Below are 18,543 nucleotides of genomic sequence, written 5' to 3' on the forward strand. Positions count from 1 at the left end.
TGAGAAAAGTGTTCTGGGTGGAAAGTGTTCTCGCGGAATTGTGCACAGAATTCTGTGAGAATTCCGTGCAGAAAGTGTTCCGCCCATAATCATCTCTGGTGAAATTCCGCGCAACTTAATTTGTCATTTAATGAAATCCATTTGTTTTTTCCAATGAATTTCCACGCTAAAAAATTTCAGAGCAGAAACTCACGCTCAATTCATGTCAATGGGATTCCACCAGAGGAATCAGCCAGAAGAATTGAAATGTCTCCCCACTGCACATAATGGTGCCTGTGGCCGTAGCTGCTTGTTTCATAGTGTGCACTAACAGGGTTTTCTGCGGCCGCTATTTAATGAATAGTGGCCGCAGAAAACTGACATGTCAGTTTTTGCGGCGCTGCTAGGGATCCCGGCCAGAGCTCCGGCCAGGATTCCATAAGCGGCAACGGCTCGTATATTTTCGTATAAATTGCGGCCATTATTACAAAGTAAATATACATAGTGTGAACATAGCCTCAGTCTGTATATGAAAAATCAGGCCCCCGTAAAGATATATGAAGAAATCAGCATTCTGCTCAGCTGTGAATCAATCTCGTGGTTATAATACTATGATGCTACTGGGTGTATGTTAGCTGGGATACTTTGGTGTTACCAGGAATAGTTTGAAAAGTTTCTTGTAAATTGTCCTTCATGCTAGTTCTTTATGCATGAGAAAAGAAAAATTTAAGTCTGCAGGAAACCTTTGTAGATTCAGTTCCTGAATTGTACCTTGTTTTACTTCCTCTTCTACAAGTAGAAATCACTTTAAAACCAGACCATAACTGGGTCATGTTAGAAGACAGTCAGTAATGGAGAATTTTAAGAGTCTTCTGGGACTTGCTGTGAAATACCAGACTCTTCTTGGCTATAGCGCCCTGTCCTTGCTGGCTGCCGTAGGTGAAAACCTCTTCTCATCCATAGTGTACAAATGTCCATGCAACGATTGGAGCTATACATATGGTTTGGTCTTCCTTCTTGTACCAGGATTGATATTATTCCTTATAGGCTTCATGCTCAATATTCAGCTATGGAAACAAGTCACTGGTTGCTGCAACACCTATGCATTTGGCAGAGGATTTTCTTATTGGTGTGGAGGCAGGTGTATCTGCTTATACGTGTTTTTACAAGTGACATTTTTATCATCATTGCCTCCATTGATTTGGATTGCTCTGTCCCTTCTAAAGGTTACTTTTTATGAATGCATTGTGTCAGGGCTTCCTTTGGATTACATTAAAGAAAGATTTTGTGGGAGGAATGATGTGTGCCTAAAAGAATTACTCTTCATACCCTGTGCTTCATCTGTTAAATTAAACCTTTCCCAGGCTGTGTTGCAAGAGATACAGGGTAACATCCGGGCTGAGTCACAGGTGAGTTTCTTTATATATTCTTCATAAATTTCTATAGGTGATTTAGTCATATGACCAAGTATGCTAGAGATTGGTAAGTCACATGCCACATATACTTATAATAAAGGGAATATCAACTTAGAATAATTTTACATAAGTAAAGACTAGAGATGAGCGAACCTGGAGCATGCTCGAGTCGATCCGAACCCGAACTTTTGGCATTTGATTAGCGGTGGCTGCTGAAGTTGGATAAAGCCCTAAGGCTATGTGGAAAACATGGATATAGTCATTGGCTGTTTCCATGTTTTCCAGACAACCTTAGAGCTTTACCCAAGTTCAGCAGCCACCGCTAATCAAATGCCGAACGTTCGGATCGACTCGAACCCGAAGCCGGTTGGCTCATCTCTAGTAAAGACTAGAGATGAGCAAACCTCGAGCACGCTTGGATTCCTCCAAACCCAAACTCTCTGCATTTGATGACTGCTAGCTAAAAAAGTTTGATAAAGCCCTAACACTGCCTGGAATACAGCCGTAGGCCATGGGCTGTATCCATGTTATCCTGGACTCCCTAGGGCTGCATCCAACTTCTTCAGCTACTGGTAATCAAATGCAGAGAGTTTGGGTTTGGAGGAATCCAAGCGTGCTCGAGGTTTGCTCATCTCTAGTAAAGACTAAAATTCCAGACTGCTACTGATTTTTTAAAAAAAATTCTATAGAGAATTGTAATCTCTATGGCCTGGGGTGGAATTCAACACCTTGGCTTATCTGTATGTGAGATAACTGCTGTTTAGCGAGGTACAGAAAATTATCCCGAAACTGAGTTTAACTTAAAAAAAAACAACAACTTAGTTTAAAGATACTAAATTAGGTATACAAACCGTGCCACAACCAACAAAGCTCAGAGTATGTGTTAGATACTATTTATTACTGAAGTAGGGAAGGTCCGAACCTGGTTCGGTTCGGGTTCGTACGAACCCGAACCCTCGGAAGTAATTCACACTGTCTGCCCGCTCTGTGGAGAGGGTGGATACAGCAGGAGAACCGCCTGGAAAACTGGGATACAGCCATAGCCATAGGCTGTATCCCAGTTTTCCAGGCGGTCCTCCCGCTGTATCCACCCGCTGCACAGAGCGGGCAGACAGCGGGAATCTGATGCCGAGTGTTTGGTTTCATACGAACCCGAACCTCGGCAGATTCGGACCATCCCTATACTAAAGTGTTTGGTGTTCTCACTGTACACGGTGCAGGTGCAGGAAGTCACTGGCCTCGGTGGTCACATGCAGTTCCTCTTGCTTGTGACCATTGAGGGTAATGATTGGATGCAGTGGCCTGTAAACAGAATACGGTATGTGACATTACCACACACTACTTCTAGGAATTTTAGGGGGTTGATGTGTACTTGGAAGTGAGCAAATTAGTGTGTTTTTTCTTCCTGTTAGCTGCTCCTTTTTTAAAGAGGCTGGAAAACTGCTTTTTTTTTTTAACTGTTTATTTTAACATTTTCCATTTTATGACATTAATATAACAACACAAAGACACTGACAAAGTCAGGTAGATTCCTGGAGGGCACACTCCAGGTAGCATATTAACAAAAAACAACATTTAGTCCAAGTAATCCTGCCAACAAAGTATCATAGTATAAGCACATCCTAAATCATCAGCAATGATAATGTTGGTACAATTTTCTCAAATATATATGATGCACCTCAACAGATGGAACCGAGGAACTTATGTGCCAAGATCAGCTCCCCAAATATAGAGATGCATTCAGTGTCAGAACTGGTGAGCTCATACATCTAAACTTTAACAACTTATTGGGGGACACCTAACGTGGGTCCTCGCAGAACATACTATCTTAAAATACAAACCAACTGGGGAAACTAAAGACCAACATACATGACAAGACAACAATACACAGAGAGGGAAACCAGGGAAGGGAAGGAAGGGGGAGAGGGGGTCACCCGAGCTGTGTTAAGAAGATGAAGGGAAGGCCACATCCCACGGATCCCATATCTTCCTAAATTTGTCTACATGGGGGCCGTTAAGGGCCATTAAGTACTCCATGCGGCGGATGTCCATAACTTTAGCCAAGAGTTGCTCTCGGGACGGGGGGACCACTGCCTATCGGGCATTTAGCTGCTGTAAGAACATGTAGGAATATTCAGTATATATTAAGCTGGATCTAAGGGTAGGTCTAATGATAGAACCGTCATAAGAAGGTACTTAACCATCCGCCAGTAATTTTGCAAAATCGAGCAGTCCCAGAACATATGGGGTAGGGTCCCCCGGTCCCTAGAGCACCGCCAACACACCTCTGAAACCTGAGGAAAGATACGGTGTAATAAGTCAGGAGTATGGTACCAGTATAGCAATATCTTGTATTGATTTTCCTTGTAAGCCACGCACGATGAGGATTTGGCCGCTTTGGAAAACTGCTTTAACCTCTTAAGGACGGAGCCCAAAATGGCCTTAAGGACCGGACCAAATTTCAGGAATATGACCAGTGTCACTTTATCCATTAATAACTTCGGGATGCTTTTACCTGTCCTGCTGATTCTGAGATAGTTTTCTCGTGACATGTTATACTTTATATTTCTGGTAAATTTGGAGTCGATACTTACAGCCTATCTTTATGAAAAACCCCAAAATACATTTTTCTAACTTTTAAATTTTGTGCTAGCAAGGAAAATGCTTATGCCACATAAATTGGATATTAAATAGCATTAGCAATATGTCTTCTTTGGCGGCATTTATTAACCCTTTAAGGACAGAGCAAATTTCGATTTTTGCGTTTTCGGTTTTTCCTCCTTGTGCATAAAAGGCCATAGCACTTGCATTTTTCCACCTAGAGACCCACATGACCCCTTATTTTTTGCGTCACTAATTGTACTTTGCAATTACAGGCTGAATTTTTGCATAAAGTACACTGCGAAACCAGAAAAAAATTCAAAGTGTGATGAAATTGAAAAATAAAACGCATTTTGTTTATTTGGGGGAAATGTGTTTTTACGCCATTCGCCCTGGGGTAAAACTGACTTGTTATATATGTTCCTCAAGTCGTTACGATTAAAACGATATGTAACATGTATAACTTATATTGTATCTGATGGCCTGTAAAAAATTTAAACCATTGTCAACAAATATACGACACTTAAAACCGCTCCATTCCCAGGCTTATAGCGCTTTTATCCTTTGGTCTATGGGGCTGTGTCAGGTGTCATTTTTTGCGCCATGATGTGTTCTTTCTATCGGTACCTTGATTGCGCATATACGACTTTTTGATCGCTTTTTATTACAATTTTTCTGGATTTGATGCGACCAAAAATGCGCAATTTTGCACTTTGGGATTTTTTTGCGCTGACGCTATTTACCGTGCGAGATCAGGAATATGAATAATTAATAGTTTGGGCGATTACGCACGCGGCGATAGCAAACATGTTTATTTATTTATTTATTTGTTTACTTTTATTTATAACCTGGGAAAAGGGGGGTGATTCAGACTTTTATTAGGGGAGGGGGATTTTTACTATTAACAACATTTTTTTTTTAACTTTTACACTTATACTAGAAGCCCCCCTAGGGGACTTCTAGTATAAGTACACTGATCTCTCATTGAGATCTCTGCAGCATAGATATGCTGCAGAGATCCATGAGATAGGCACTCGTTTACTTCCGGCTGCTGCAGCCGGAAGTAAACGAGTGCCGAGCCGGGGACGGCGCCATCTTGGAGCGGTCCCCGGCCGGCTTCATTTACGGAGATCGCTCCTCCGGGATAACATCCCGGAGGAGCGATCTCCCCACTAGACACCAGGGATGACGCTGCGTCCGGTAATCGGATGCAGCTGTCAACTTTGACAGCTGCATCCGATTACTGTATTAGCGGGCACGGCGATCGGACCGTGCCCGCTAATACCTACGGTCCCGGGCTACACGCGGCACCCGGGACCGGCGCGGTTCAGAGCGGGGCCGCCGCGCGGCCCCGCTCTGAACTCCCTTACCGGCATCAGGGCGTAAATTTACGCCCGATGTCGTTAAGGGGTTAAACTTGTCTTTAATTTTTTACAATAAAATGCTTCAAAGTTAAGCAGCATTTTCCCAAAATTTCACAAGAATTTCAAAATCTGATTTTTTAAGGGACCAGTTCACGTTTGAAGTGTATTTGAGGGGACTGTATGTTATGAAGCCCCACAAAGCACCCCATTTCAGAAACTGTACCCCCCAAACTCTGCAAAAAGTGTGTAAGAAAATTGAAAATTTTAATTTTCTGTGTGGAAATTTTATTGTAATCCAATATCTTTTATAATTATAACTATTACCAGACAAATGCACCCCAGTATTTATTGCCCCGTTTCTTCAGTTTATAGAAATACCCCATATGTGGCCCTATTGCACTATTTGACGCAACCACAAGCCTCAGATACAAAGGAGTGCCTAGTGAATTTCAACACCTCCGTTATATTTGGTCATTTCTGACTTTACCGCTTCAGGTTGGCAGAGGCTCTGGGGTGGCAAAACATAAAAAACACCCCTAAAGGGACACCATTTAGAGGACTACACCCCCCCCCCCCAGGGGTGCGGTGAAATTTTGAATTTTTTTTTCACTTAGACGTTGTTCTAGCCTTCAATTTTTTATTTTTACAAGGGGATAAAAGAAAAAAAAAAACACTAAGGGCGACATTTATCAAACTAATTGCGCCTGTTTTTAGTCTAATATATCTAGTTTGCGCTCAAAATAAATCTAATATGAATTTATGAAGCTTTTTTAGACAAGACTATCCAAATTAGATGCAATTTTTTGAATTAGATTTTTGGTTGTTAATTAGATCGAAAGTGCGGCAGAATTCTTTTTTAGCTAAATTTATTAACTGCGCAATTTTTTAAAAAGTCGCATATATTGGCGCATCGCTACGTCTGCTCTGAACCAGGTGAATTTATTAGACTAATTAAAAGGCCATTATTTTTAAGACACATTTACTATGCCATTAGACAATTTACATAAATTTGACTATAGACAATTTACATAAATTTGACTAAACACATTAAATTGAAAATTATGCCAAAACATCTTTGACAAAATTGTGTTTTTAGATTTGTTAGTAAATATCCCCCTAAATGTGTACAGCAGTTTCTCCCGAGTACGGAAATACCCCACATGTGGACATAAAGTGCCAAGCGGGCGCAGGACGAGCCTCCAAAGGGAAGGAGCGCCAATTGGCGCTTGGAAGATGGATTTGACTGGAATGGATTTCAAGGGCCATGTCGCATTTACAAAGCCCTTGTGCTGCCAAAACAGTAGAAACCCCCCACAAGTGACCCCATTCTGGAAACTACACCCCTCAAGGAATCTAACAAGGGGTGCAGTGAGCATATGGACCCCACTGGTGACTGTCACAAATGTGGAACAATGTGAAGTGAAAGTGAAAATTTTCATTTTTTCACTTTCACGGCACAAATGTGGCCGTCATCAAGGGGTCCATATCCTTTTTAAATACAACATGGCGTTCATCATCCATTCTAGCCAAATCTAGCCTCCAAAATCCAAATGGCGCTCCTTCCCTTCGGAAGCTTGTCCTGCACCCACATGGCACTTTATGTCCACATGTGGGGTATTTACGGACTCAGGGGAAATTGCTCTACACATTTTGTGTGTTTTTCTTTTATTTTAACCCCTTGTGAAAATGAAAATTTCAAGGCTAGACCAACATTATAGTGTAAAAAAAATTATATTTCATTTTCACGGCATATTGTTCCACATATGTGCCCGTCACCAGTGGGGTCCATATGCTCACTACACCTCTTGTTACATTCTTTGAGGGGTGTAGTCTCCATAATGTGGTCACTTGTGGGGGGTTTCAACTTTCTTGGCAACACAGGGGCCTTTTAAATACAACAAGGCCCTCGAAATCCATTCCAGCAAAATCCAGCCTCCAAAAGCCAAATGGCTCTCCTTCCCTTTGGTGGCTTGCCCTGTGCCCATATGGCACTTTATGTCCACATGTGGGGTATTTCCGTACTCGGGGACAATTGCTCTACACATTTTGTGATTTTATTTTATTTTTTTTTTACTTTTAACCCCTGTGAAAACGAAAAAAATCAAGACTACATCAATGATTTAGTGTAAAAATTATATATTTTTTACACTAAATGTTGGTCTAGCCTTAAATTTTTTCCCTTTCATAAGGGGTTAAAAGAGAATATAAATGTAAACTGTGTAGGGTAATTACCCCTGAGTACGGAAATACCCCACATGTGGACATAATGTGCCATATGGGCACAGGGCAAGCCACCAAAGGGACAGAGCGCCATTTAGAGGCTGGAATGGAGGATGGAGGTCATGTCGCATTTACAAAGCCCTTGTGCTGCCAGGGCAGTAGAAACCCCCCACATTCTGGAAACTACACCCCATAAGGAATCTAACAAGGGGTGCAGTGAGCATATGAAGCCTACTTGTGACGGGCACATATGTAGAACATGTGCTGTGAAAATGCAAAATACAATTTTTCTTTCTTTTCATGGCACAAATGTGCCAGTCACCATATTCCTTATGGGGTGTAGTTTCCAGCATGGGGTCACTTGCGGGGAGTTTCCACTGTCCTGGCAGCACAGGAGCTTTGAAATGCATCATGGCAAACCTCTAATGGGAATGGCGACCATACCTATCTAGTTGGGACAATTTTTAATTTATTTGGGGGTATTAGGCCAATTATTAGTTTATAAGGTTGAAAATGACAGGTGTCCATCAAATTCAACCTGTGTTGATCCAGAGGAAGGCAAAAAACCCTCCGTGAGGCAGACGACAGTAGCCTCATCACAGCGGAAAAATTCCTTCCAGACTCCATAATGGCAATCAGAATAATCCCTGGATCAACGTGACCCCTGAAATAGAAATAAGGGAGATAATTTAGAAAATTTTGAACTCCAATGACGTGTGGTGCGCCTTGAAGTGATCCTGTATGCAGAGGCCGGGGCGATCAGGACAGATGTCACACTGGAAAATTGTGTCCTTCCTGATCCCCCTGTTACGCCACAATCTGCACTTCTTCTGGGGTCTCCTATTTTCCAGTGTGGGGGACGTCACCTGAAAAATGTTGCCCTGGTGCGATACGGGGTCCCTCATATCCAGAAGCGCTGGGTCCGCTCCATGGCTGCTAAATATTAGGGCTTTATTACTGCTTCTGATTTTTTCGGATTGTGCCACAAGCTACAGTAGCTCGGGCAGCGAGGGACCGGAAGAGGGGGTGCTGGTGTAAAAGTTATCCCTGTATAGATGGTAACCTTTATCCAGCAGTGGGAAGATCAGTTCCCGAACGATCTTCCCACTAACTCCGAGGATGGGGGGGGGAGGGGGCATCTGGGGGTTGGATTCGGGTGTCCCTTCCTTCATACACTCCAAGGGCAGTGGCGGATTAAATGTACCCTGGGCCCCGGGCTGTCCACCCAACCTGGCCCCCCCCCCCCCCCCAGCCACCCCAGCAGGCTGTGTGGGGTATATAAGAATACATAGGTCTGAGGGGGATCAGTATATAGAAGTGACCCCAGAACATCACTAATAGGGGATAGGGGGGATGTTTTTGTTCTATCCCCTATTAGTGATGTTCTGGGGTCACTTCCCTGCACTGAGCCCCCACAGATCTATGTATTCTTATATGCCACAAAGAATCCAGTGTATAATGCACCTAGGACCAAACTACAACAGCTACATGCACTACAACTCCCAGCATGTACTGACAGTCTGCAGCCCTCATAATATGCTGGGAGTTGTAGTGCCTGCAGTTGTAGTTGGGTTCTAGTTTAAAAGTTTTCGCTAGTGTACTGTAGTGACCCCGGGGCTGTGTCAGTACACTACCGCAAACAAAACACTGACCCATTTAGACCCCAATGGTACACAGGCTCTGCACACTATAGGGCTGGGTTCACACTATGTATATTTCAGGCAGTATTTGGTCCTCATGTCAGGTCCTCATAGCAACCAAAACCAGGAGTGGATGGAAAACACAGAAAGGATCTGTTGACACAATGTTGTAATTGAGTGGATGGCCGTCATATAACAGTAAATAACGTCCATTATTTCAATATAACAGCCATTGTTTTAAAATAACAGCAAATATTTGCCATTAAATGGCGGCCATCCACTCAATTACAACATTGTGTGAACAGAGCCTTTCTGTGTTTTCTATCCACTCCTGGTTTTGGTTGCTATGAGGACCACAATACTGACTGAAATATACTGTGTGTGAGCCCAGCCTATAAGTGATTACAGTGCAGTTACTAATGACTCACAGGTGACGTCTTCTCCAATTGCCGTCGCTCACTTTTTCCTTTCCTCTCTATTTGGCGCAGCATCATGAAGACTTCTCCGGCCCCAACTCAACTGCAGGCGGGGAGCTGGGGGTGACTGGGGAAGGGAGGCAGCTGGGGCGACAGGGGGAGAAGCTGGGGCAAATGAGGCCGGGGAGGGGGGGGGGGGAAGCTGGGAAGGCAGGGAAGCAGCAGGGGGTGAACATGATGGGGGTAGCAGCAGGGGGAGAAGATGATGGGGGTAGCAGCAGGGGGAAAAGATGATGGGGGTGGCAGCGGGAGGAGAAGATGATGAAGGGTAGCAGCAGGAGGAGAAGATGATGAAGGGTAGCAGCAGGGGGAAAAGATGATGGGGGTAGCAGCAGGGGGAGAAGATGATGGGGGTGGCAGCAGGAGGAGAAGATGATGAAGGGTAGCAGCAGGGGGAGAAGATGATGAAGGTTAGCAGCAGGGGGAGAAGATGATGGGGGTGGCAGCAGATGATGAAGGGTAGCAGCAGGGGGAGAAGATGATGGGGGTGGCAGCAGGGGGAGAAGATGATGGGGGTGGCAGCAGGGGGAGAAGATGATGGGGTGGCAGCAGGGGGAGAAGATGATGGGGGTAGCAGCAGGAGTAGAAGATGATGGGGGTGGCAGCAGGGGGAGAAGATGATGGGGGTGGCAGCAGGGGGAGAAGATGATGGGGGTGGCAGCAGGGGGAGAAGATGATGGGGGTGGCAGCAGGGGGAGAAGATGATGGGGTTAGCAGCAGGGGGAGAAGATGATGGGGGTAGCAGCAGGGGGAGAAGATGATGGGGGTAGCAGCAGGGGGAGAAGATGATGGGGGTGGCAGCAGGGGGAGAAGATGATGGGGGTGGCAGCAGGGGGAGAAGATGATGGGGGTGGCAGCAGGGGGAGAAGATGATGGGGGTAGCAGCAGGGGGAGAAGATGATGGGGGTGGCAGCAGGGGGAGATAATGGGGGTATCAGCAGGGGGAGAAGATGATGGGGGTAGCAGCAGGGGGAGAAGATGATGGGGGTGGCAGCAGGGGGAGAAGATGATGGGGGTAGCAGCAGGGGGAGAAGATGATGGGGGTGGCAGCAGGGGGAGATGATGGGGGTAGCAGCAGGGGGAGAAGATGATGGGGGTGGCAGCAGGGGGAGATAATGGGGGTATCAGCAGGGGGAGAAGATGATGTGGGTGGCAGCAGGGGGAGAAGATGATGGGGGTAGCAGCAGGGGGAGAAGATGATGGGGGTATCAGCAGGGGGAGAAGATGATGGGGGTAGCAGCAGGGGGAGAAGATGATGGGGGTAGCAGCAGGGGGAGAAGATGATGGGGGTGGCAGCAGGGGGAGATGATGGGGGTAGCAGCAGGGGGAGAAGATGATGGGGGTGGCAGCAGGGGGAGATAATGGGGGTATCAGCAGGGGGAGAAGATGATGGGGGTAGCAGCAGGGGGAGAAGATGATGGGGGTAGCAGCAGGGGGAGAAGATGATGGGGGTAGCAGCAGGGGGAGAAGATGATGGGGGTATCAGCAGGGGGAGAAGATGATGGGGGTGGCAGCAGGGGGAGAAGATGATGGGGGTAGCAGCAGAGGGAGAAGATGATGGGGGTATCAGCAGGGGGAGAAGATGATGGGGTAGCAGCAGGGGGAGAAGATGATGGGGGTATCAGCAGGGGGAGAAGATGATGGGGGTATCAGCAGGGGGAGAAGATGATGGGGGTAGCAGAAGGGGGAGAAGATGATGGGGGTATCAGCAGGAGGAGAAGATGATGGGGGTAGCAGAAGGGGGAGAAGATGATGGGGGTAGCAGCAGGGGGAGAAGATGATGGGGGTGGCAGCAGGGGGAGAAGATGATGGGGGTAGCAGCAGGGGGAGAAGATGGGGGTGGCAGCAGGGGGAGAAGATGATGGGGGTATCAGCAGGGAGAGAAGATGATGGGGTAGCAGCAGGGGGAGAAGATGATGGGGGTATCAGCAGGGGGAGAAGATGATGGGGGTAGCAGCAGGGGGAGAAGATGATGGGGGTAGCAGCAGGGGGAGAAGATGATGGGGGTAGCAGCAGGGGGAGAAGATGATGGGGGTAGCAGCAGGGGGAGAAGATGGGGCGGCATGGAGAACAGCTAAGGGGCAAGGGGTACAGCCGGGTGGCAGGGGGTATATTCGGGCGGCAGGGAGCCAGGGTGAGCTTCCGGCAGAGAGAGCAGGCCGGAAGCTCACAGTGCAGCCCCACGGTGCCCGAACTTCTCTGCTTGGCGGCGCGCAGGATGTGACGTCATCACGCCGCCAGGAGAGAAGTACGGGCACCGCAAAGACGGCAAGGAGAGAGGGGGCGGTGCCGCGGCGGACTCCGACGACAGCGCGCCACAGCAGAACATCACTCGGGGGCCCATTGGGCCCCGAAAGTGATGTGCTGCTGGCGCTGCTATGCAAGATCTTAATGTGGGCGGCGCGGGCCCCCCCGGAGCCTTGGGCCCCGGGCGGCCGCCCAAACCGCCCACATTATAATCCGCCATTGTCCAAGGGTACCTGCACACTGCGGAATGGCGACAGATAACCCTTCGCGCATTCCGCAGCTGGCACCCGCCGGCGGACTGATGCAGGCACTTGCCTTCGCCTGTGTCATAGACTCCATTCTTTGCAGGGGCGAATTCCGCCCTCCGTCCAAAAAATGAACATGTTAATTCTTTGGATGGAAGACTGAATCCGCCCGTGCATAGAATGGAGTCTATGACCCAGGCAGAGGTGCTCGCGTCCGCATCAGTCCGCCAGCGGGTGCCACCTGCAGAATGCGCAACGGGTTATCCGTCGCCATTCTGCAGTGTGCACGTACCCTAAGGCTATGTTCACACTACGTAAACTTACGGTCGTAATTTTTCACGGCCGAGGATTTGCGTTCGCACATACGGTCGTATGTCCGATCGCACTTCCGACCATAAGTGCTAGCCGTGAACATACGGACGTTGTTTAATGTGGATTCCTAGCATGATTTCAAGCGGGCTGACACAGGTCGTTTACTTTAAATATAGCGCCCAGCCCGAGAAACCACTCAGAATATATTTTATATCAAAATCAAGTTTACTTTGGCAGATATCAGATGTACGTTCGCGTCCGCATTGAAACTCACGGCCGTAGGTGCAGCATTTCCGGCCGCAAATAATGGTCTTGTTCATTTTTCACGGGGCCGTATAAAATCTGACCGTAAGTTCGTACGTAGTGTGCACTTCCCGACCGTAGTTCCATTGCACTACATTCATATCAGTGAACCTCAAACTTACGTTCGTATTTTTGCGGTCGTAAATACGACCGTAAGTTTAACATAGTTGAACATAGCCTAAGGCTGGATTGACATTACGTATATTTCTGTCAGTATTGTGGTCCTCATATTGCAACCAAAACCAGGAGTGGATTAAAAACACAGAAAGGCTCTGTTCACACAATGCTGAAATTGAGTGGATGGCCGTCATATAACAGTAAATAACTGCCATTATTTCAATATAACAGCCGTTGTTTTAAAATAACAGCAAATATTTGCCATTAAATGGCGGCCATCCACTCAATTTCACCAATGTGTGAACAGATCCTTTCTGTGTTTTCAATCCACTCCTGGTTTTGGTTGCAATATGAGGACCACAACTGACCAACTGACTGAAATATACGTAGTGTGAACGTGTGAACGTGTGAACGTGTGAACCCAGCCTTAGGCTGCGTTCACACTACGTATATTTCAGTCAGTATTGCAACCAAAACCAGGAGTGGATTAAAAACACAGAAAGGATCTGTTCACACAATGTTGAAATTGAGTGGATGGCCTCCATTTAATGGCAAATATTTGCTGTTATTTTAGAACAACGGCTGTTATATTGAAATAATGGCCGTTATTTACCGTTATATGGCGGCCATCCACTCAATTTCAACATTGTGTGAACAGATCCTTTCTGTGTTTTTAATCAACTCCTGGTTTTGGTTGCAATACTGACTGAAATATACGTAGTGTGAACCCAGCCTAAATCTGTAAGTGTACCCTGAGGTACTCTTACAGAGTTTTTAGAATTTCACGCCGTACCGTGATCTCTTATTGGGATGACGTGTCTGGGGGGCAGCCTGAGGCGTCCTCCTTGGATGCTTAGGTGGATATTTGTCATCACTGGATGATGATGAATGGAGGAAAGAAGGATCCCCCCATTCATCCTCACTGGCTGTTTTGGTGTCGGAGGCAATAATAGCGCATGCGTCCGCCGCCGAAAACACCCTGGGGGCCATTTTTATACGGGGATTAGTATATGGGGTATGTAAATGTGTAATGTAGTGTAGTGTTTTTTACGTTTTTTTTATTTAACAGTAAGAAAAAAAAAACTACACCAACAATCGGGACCGTGGAACCGTGGCCACCATTACTTATAACAGTAATGATGGTTGGTGCTGCCTCTGACAGCACCAACCGCCATTGCTGAACTGATTAACCAATAGCAGCGATCGTTGGCATGGGGGGGTTAACCCCCCCTGTGCCAACAGGGAGAGATGACCTGCTATGTATTATAGCAGGCTATCTCCCCCGATTGGGACCTGGCCGGCCGTGGCACGCTCTTAAAGGGCCCGCGTACCGGTACAGGGATCCATGTCGTACCAGTACGGCATGGGTCCTTAAGAGGTTAAAGTGTCACTGTTTAATTTTTTTTTGTAGAAATCAATAGTACAGGCGATTTTAAGAAACGTTGTAATTGGGTTTATTAGCCGAAAAATGCATTTTTATCATGAAAAAGCTGTTTGAAACTGGTTCTCTTATGGAGAGTGGAGGGGTTGAGGGAGATGAGGCACCAAAACAGGACAACAAAGAGTTAATTTACAGCTATATCACTGGGCTATCTCCTCTGAAGTCAGCACTGGCCTCTCTGACATCTGAATACCGGCTTTCGCACAGGTCCAGCTGTGTAATCCTTTGTTCTCTGCTGGTGACTAATCTCCCTTCTCCCCCTCAACTCTCCATAGATTACACAGGGCTCGACTGATGTAAAAGAGTCAAGATCTCCTGATAATGAGCAGTAAATGAGAGGGAGGAGGGGGGGGGGGGGGTGACCTGGGAAAGTCTTTTTGAATGCAGATAATGGTATATTTGCCTAATAAACCAAATTACAAAGTTTCTTAAAATCGCCTGGACTATTGATTTTTTTTTTTTTATGACAGTGACACTTTAAGTTAATAATATAAATACAACACTTGCACTAAGCTAAGTCTGTGTGAACAGTAGTATACCCTAGAGCAGCCGTGCTGATGACTTACACAGTGCTGCACCCCTGATTGGTCATCATGACAATGAGGGTGTGTTGAGGGTCATCTGACCTATGGGGTGAGACAGAGGATTGACCTTTATGTTTGTTGTATCCGACTTTGGACCATATCATTGGCCTGGTGGTTGGGAATCCCTTGATGACATAGTTATGTGTGTCTATATTAGGACTGCTGAGTCCACGCACGCCGCCATTTGTCCCGTGCCTGATGATGCCGATGTTTGGGCGAAACTAGTCGCTGCGACAGTGTATGTGTAATTTTAAATGCAGCCTTGCTCCTGATATTGAGCGCACAATAGCTGTATCTTAATATTAACCTCAAGCCCTAACGCAGGGGCAAGGATATTAACAGATGGGTTGAGCAGGCTCTGTTTTAGTTTCATGTATCATAGTATAATTTTCCATAGTACGCTCTGTTGCATTCACTGATTTTATTAGTGTTTGTATTGTATGCTGGGTCACAGGTAGGGATGCAGAAAGGGCACATATGCCTAAATAATTTTCAAGGGTATACAGTACTTCCTTTCCCCCAAGTCAATCTGCTGTGTGGTTTTGCATGAACCAGTATTGCCCATATCAGATTTTAGCTTTTTAAAGCAGATTTGGTGAATAAAGCTGTGCTCTTATTGGGTACTATAGCTAACACTAACTAACAGTTGGGCTATGACCTTTCTTTGTAAGGTCAGCCTCACTTTCAAAAATATAGGGGGAGATTTATCCAACATGCTGTAAAGTGAAACTGTCTCTGTTGCCCCTAGCAACCACTCAGATTCCCCTTTTCATTCCTCACAGACTCTTTGGAAAATGAAAGGTGGAATCTGATAGGTTGCTAGGGGCAACTGAGCCAGTTTCACTTTACACCATGTTTGATAAATCTCTCCCCTATAATCAAAGGGCCCTATTCCACCGGACGATTATCTTTAGCATAATCGTTAACGATTAACGATCTCAAACGACCGCTATTGCGACAGACCTGAAAACGTTCACTCATTTCCATGGAACGATAATCGTTACTTATGATCGTAATTGCGATCGTTTCTTCTTCCGTATTTCTTCGCTATTGCGTTCGTATCTATTGCGAACGACCGAACAATGTCTTATTCAATGCGAACGATTTGCGAACGTTTTGCGAACGAGCAACGATAAAAATAGGTCCAGGTCTTATAAAGCGATCAACGATTTCTCGTTCGGTCGTTAATCGTTACTGCATTTCAACCGAACGATTATCGTTTAGATTCGAACGATTTAACGATAATCTGAACGATAATCGTCCGGTGGAATAGGGCCCTTAATTTCTGGTCTTCCACAGTTTTAACTGGTTATGTTCTGATCTTTCAGGTTCTTGGCTGGTGGCTGATAGCCGGTGTCTTGCTTATTGCTGTCATTGCCACTTGCATTAGCAGATGTCAGTCGCCGGTCAGCCATCTTCAACTGATGTTTTGGAAAAACTATATAGAAAACGAGCAAAAGTGTTTCGATCGAGATTCTAAACAACACGCTGCAGAACTTGCTGAAAGAAATGTGAAGGCTTTCTTCAACCAGGAGACTCGAGAAGAATTTTCCACACCTAAAAACAAGGACTGGAGCAGAATCTCAACAGCAAACACGTGGGACAACAAAAAAACCTACTATACGCCATTACATAAATTTATAGAGAGAAAAAGTGAAAGCATGAAAGCATCCGCCAGGAGTGTTCTCCCCCCAGCTGAAGTCAATTTTGCAACTTCAGGTCTATAGGGTGCGTTCACACCTATAGGATCCGCAGCAGATCCGCAGCAGATTTGATGCTGTGTTCAGTTATTTAAATGAAATCTGCTGCGGATCCGCAGCAGAAAATCAAGTGTGAACGTACCCTTAATAGGAACGTGTGTGACATGGGTGTGGGCTTGGTAGACATTAGAGACTGATGTATCTATGTATTTCTGCCATATTGAGCTGATCGGCACTGTTATTAGGGTCCTGCCACCTTTCTTATCAGTGTGACTACAATACTATGTGACTAGTATGCAGACATGCAACGTGTGACTAATTTTCCAGTTTTCTTAGAAAAGTGAAGGAAAGTGATACCAGGTTCACACAACATATACTTGTTAAAGGGGTACTCCGATGAAAATCTTTTTCTTTAAAATCAACTGGGGTTAGAAAGTTATGTAGATCTGTAATTTACTTCTATGTAAAAATGTCAAGTCTTCCAGTACATATCAGCTGCTGTATGTCCTGCAGGAAGTGGTGTATTCTTGTCAGTCCGACACAGTGCTCTCTGCCGCCACCTCTATCTAACATAGGAACTGTGTTTTCTATGGGGATTTACTACTGCTCTGGACACTTCCTGTCTCAGACAGAGGTGGCAGCTGAAAGTTTTTTTTTGAAAGAAAAAGATTTTCGCCGGAGTACCCCTTTAATACATGGAGAGATAGGAGCACTTTTTATATCAGGGGTACTTAACAACTTTCAGTGAAGGTCCACTTACCGGGGTCTATTGTCAGGTGAAGGTCTGAGCTGAACATAAGGTAGATGAAGTGTCGGCTCCTCGGGGTAGGCGGGGACCACAGGAGCCAGAATGACGGCGCTTCACGGCTTCAGGTTTAATGAAGTAAAACGATGAATTTTAATGGTCTCATAAACAACGCGTTTCGAGGCATAAATTGCCACTTTGTCAAGTAGGAGATTTAATCACAGCTTAACTGTGCACATTCTTGTGGTGCATTTGTTTGTTTTTTTCCCTTTTTTACTGTCAATTTTTAAATCATAAACATTATACATTAAACATTATTGATTTTTTAAAATAACTTTGTTAGACTTTTTTTTAAAGCCCCTATTACACGGGGCAATGTTGAGGAGCGAACGAGTGCTGTCAGGGCTCGCTTGCTCCTCGTTTCTCGCTCGCTAACGGTGCTATTACACGCATCAGCAGTGAGCGGGTGAGTACAGGGGGAGCTGTGGGGGGATTGCCCGGGTGATCGCTAGATTGTCCCGGCAGCACATAGCAGATAGCGGCGGCAGCAGATCACTGCTATATCAGTCGTTTGTCTTTCAAGATGTTGAAAGACAAATGACTGCAACGATCAGCCGACATCGTTCATGTAGGCTGATTGTTAGGTGTTCTATTACATAAGACGATTATCGTCCGTAATGGGCGATATTGGCCGAATACGGCCGATAATCATTTTGTGTAATAGGGCCTTAAATCTGAATGTGGGATGTTTACTTTAAAATGTTTTATTTGTTAAAATATTTTTGTATTACATCATTGCCTTTGCTTATACATGGTTATAATATGCATACTGGTGAGCAGACCATGTATGTTATTATTCACATAATATGCACTCACCTTTTTCCCTACACAGATGGGAACATCACATTGGCAGCGACTCTGGATTCCAGAGATATAGTATACACAGAAAGGCTTACATGTTCATTCTGCAATTCAATACCTGGTATGGAGCTAACCGATTCACTGTAATGGGGTTTTGCCTCCATGGCACTTATCACTTATCTAGAGGATACATCTCTCATCACAGTTAAATTGACTGCTAGGACCCTCCGTGATCATGAGGACGAGACTCCCAGGTTCCCATCTGAATAAGGCAGCAGCGCAAGGGAGTTCTG

At 45.5% G+C, this 18,543-nt stretch overlaps 1 protein-coding gene across 1 annotated transcript; it reads left to right on the forward strand.

Moving 5' to 3' along the window:
• The first annotated feature begins 823 nt into the window (after positions 1 to 823).
• LOC138794779 (calcium homeostasis modulator protein 6-like) lies at positions 824 to 17,662 on the forward strand. Its single transcript, XM_069973644.1, has 2 exons — positions 824 to 1,388; positions 16,273 to 17,662. Exons 1-2 carry the CDS (start codon positions 831 to 833, stop codon positions 16,669 to 16,671), a joined length of 957 nt encoding a protein of 318 aa, XP_069829745.1. The 5' UTR covers positions 824 to 830; the 3' UTR covers positions 16,672 to 17,662.
• Positions 17,663 to 18,543: the final 881 nt, after the last annotated feature.

Source organism: Dendropsophus ebraccatus, chromosome 6 (assembly GCF_027789765.1).
Source record: "Dendropsophus ebraccatus isolate aDenEbr1 chromosome 6, aDenEbr1.pat, whole genome shotgun sequence".
NCBI lineage: Eukaryota > Metazoa > Chordata > Amphibia > Anura > Hylidae > Dendropsophus > Dendropsophus ebraccatus.

Coding starts and splice junctions, on each gene's coding strand:
- LOC138794779 (XM_069973644.1), top strand. CDS start 831: ATGGAGAATTTTAAGAGTCTTCTGGGACTTGCTGTGAAATACCAGACT. Junction 1,389..16,272: donor ACATCCGGGCTGAGTCACAG/GTGAGTTTCTTT, acceptor CTGATCTTTCAG/GTTCTTGGCTGGTGGCTGAT.